At 42.0% G+C, this 2749-nt stretch overlaps 1 protein-coding gene across 1 annotated transcript in view; it reads right to left on the reverse strand.

The window, feature by feature from the left end:
* nbas (NBAS subunit of NRZ tethering complex) overlaps positions 1-2749 on the reverse strand; it is a 185629-nt gene that overhangs the window by 173174 nt on the left and 9706 nt on the right. Inside the window, 2 exon segments of the mRNA XM_032542394.1 lie at positions 1025-1158; positions 2535-2668. Coding sequence (XP_032398285.1) covers positions 1025-1158; positions 2535-2668 — 268 coding nt within the window.

A 2749-nucleotide genomic window follows, 5' to 3' on the forward strand; every position in this document is an offset into this window, starting at 1 on the left:
TGTGTGTGTGTGTGTGTGTGTGTGTGAGCAGACACACATAAAGAAGGGCTGGCACAGACCAAGAGAGAGAGTAAAAAAGATTACTTACTGTCAAGCCTCAGCTATAATTCTGAAATTCTAATGCAAAGTGTTTGAGCAAAAATATTGGAATGCAGTCACATGAAAAGGAGTTAGTGTGAGATCCATTCTGAAAATGAACCTTCAAAAACAAACCAGCACCCTCAGAGTAAATCTGGAGCAAATGTCTCGCTCGTCTTAATTACCTCCTCACACATGCACACGAACACCATTTATCTGCCTGTAATAGAAAAGTAAATCAGCATTTTCCTCTGTGCATACAGAAATGAAGGAAAGTCCTGTGCAGGACCTCGTCTGATCGAGATTCAACACACATGCACAATCTCATCCTGTGTCTTGGGAGTGTCAGCACACCGAGGCTTGTTGTGACTGTGGCAATCATACAGAATGAAATGGGAAATCTCTAAAATAATGCCATATTAAATAATAATGCTAAATCAATAGGGATGGTGCAGGCAGCCATGAGGAAAGCACACACGCAGACTCATTGCACAAAATCAGATGTCATTAATCAAATATTCAAAATGTGTATTTGGATTGGCAAGTAGGGGAATTTCTATGCAAAGAGAGGTTTCACTCCCCCTAAAGTATACACGTAGAGAAACATGCAGCACCAATCTTACCACAAATAGGGTGCAGTGTCCTAGAAAGGTTAATGTATACAGTGCATGCATTTAAATCAGATGATACTAAAGCAGCTGACAAAAGCTCCATAAAATGGGACAGCTACAAATCTTGTGTATTTATATTATGATTGTTAGTACGTTGTTATGATGATTGTTAGTACGTTGTTATTGTGAGTGTAGATTTCACCCTGCTTCTTGTTTTTCTCGTCTCTTTAAATACGTTGGTTATCTGACTTACGGTGAGTTTTGGAAACAGAAAGATGAGTAATTGGGGCGGAGTTTTAGACCACCGAACCAATCATAAACAAGGAGTCTCTCACCTGACTAGGTAACTCTTGAGCGCACCGCCGTATGTGATAACGAGCAGCTCGGCTGACCACTGGGCGCTGGCTGTGTACTTCAGAAAGATCAGGCCCGCCACTGCGCAACTGAAATCCCCAGGAAAACTCACCGCCTGGTACGAGACGGAGATGAGAAAGAAGAGTCAGCGGTGGTGTGAAAGTGACTGAAGTAAATGGTAGCAGAAATCAAAAGAAATATGTATTATTATCTATGAGTTTATGCCCCCACCAAGTCTTTACAGCTCAAACAACAAAGACACATGACAACAGCAGCAATTGTTAAAGAACATTAAATAGACAGAAAAGGATGAGACAGGGAATGCAGGAAATAAAAGATAATAGACAAAAAAGTGAAAGAGAGATAAGGGAGGTAGGGATGCTAATTTAAAAAAAATCATCTTTGCATACTTTCTGTCAAACTGAGTTTTTTTTTTTATACTTCAGAAATAGCAGCAAGTCACCTGTTTGTGAACTTAACAGTGACAAACAAGAGAAACAACACAACCGGGCCGGGGGGTGCTGGTGTAAGTGTGCAAACACACATACTTTAGATACGTAACAATGTAGAGTTGCACTAAAGGAATGAAGATCACAGACGGTGAGAGACGGCTGGGGTGAAAGGACGAGTAACTGCGCTCATCGCCCCAGACAGAGCCACTAGAGAAACGGAAAGAAATGATGGATAGAAATGGAGGAATGATACTATGTAGCACACATAGGGCATTAAAGGGAGGGGGAACGGAATACTTAAAGTGGCAGCATGAGGAGAGCTACTGAGAGACAGATATGCAAGAATGAGAGAAATGCTAGAGGTGGGGAGGAGAGGAGAATCTAGGGAGCAGCACTCGTGTGAAAAATTAAAGAGAGGAGGAGGTGATGAAGATGAAGAAAGAAAGAGTGGGACACTATGAGCAAATGGGGAAGAAGAAAGAGATGAGACAATGAATGAAGAAAGCAGGCCTGACAGACAAAGAGAGCACAGAGTGGGTGTCTGACATGTTTTCTTTAAAAAGGTGACAGGCAGCTCAAAGTGCCCAGTAAATGTATGCTACACTGAAAGAACAGCACATAGCCCAACCAGTCTCTGGAGCCAAGATTATGGATGTCTGATTCCCTCATAACTCTGTGACTGTAAAGTTACAAACGCAGCCAAATCTGCTGTAGCATGTTAGCATTTAGTAGGGATAAGAAACTGCATGCTTCCGTTTCTATTCAATAATTTAATTAATCAAAATGGAATCAGGCGGTAAAGTTCTTTCAAATTATAAATTAAGGAGAGTTTATACATTAATTCATATGATAAATACATGTTGCAGCTGAACCAATCCTTTTAAGAAAAATGTGGAAAAAACAAATTTCTAAGCTAAGTTAGTGCTGAGTTTCAATATGTTGTGTCTGATTGATGCACAAGAAAAAACATTTTAGATGCAAAGGTAGCTGGAAGGGGGAATGGGGCTGTTTGATGACGTGAAAGGACTGTCACTGTTACCGGCGGGATGACGAAGAGTTCGCTGCCCATGAGGTCGAAGAGGCGCACGGTGCCAGTGCTGTCGGCATAGGCGAGCAGGGTGCAGTCATGGCTCCATGCCACACTTCGCCACTGGGGGTTTGGGTCCTTTGGCACTGCGGCAGATGGAAAATGTTTTTAGAAAGACTAGAAAGCTCATACCAAAACAGAGGGAGAGAGGGGGAGAGAGAGAGAGA

Source organism: Etheostoma spectabile, chromosome 18 (genome assembly GCF_008692095.1).
Source record: "Etheostoma spectabile isolate EspeVRDwgs_2016 chromosome 18, UIUC_Espe_1.0, whole genome shotgun sequence".
Taxonomy (NCBI): Eukaryota; Metazoa; Chordata; class Actinopteri; order Perciformes; family Percidae; genus Etheostoma; species Etheostoma spectabile.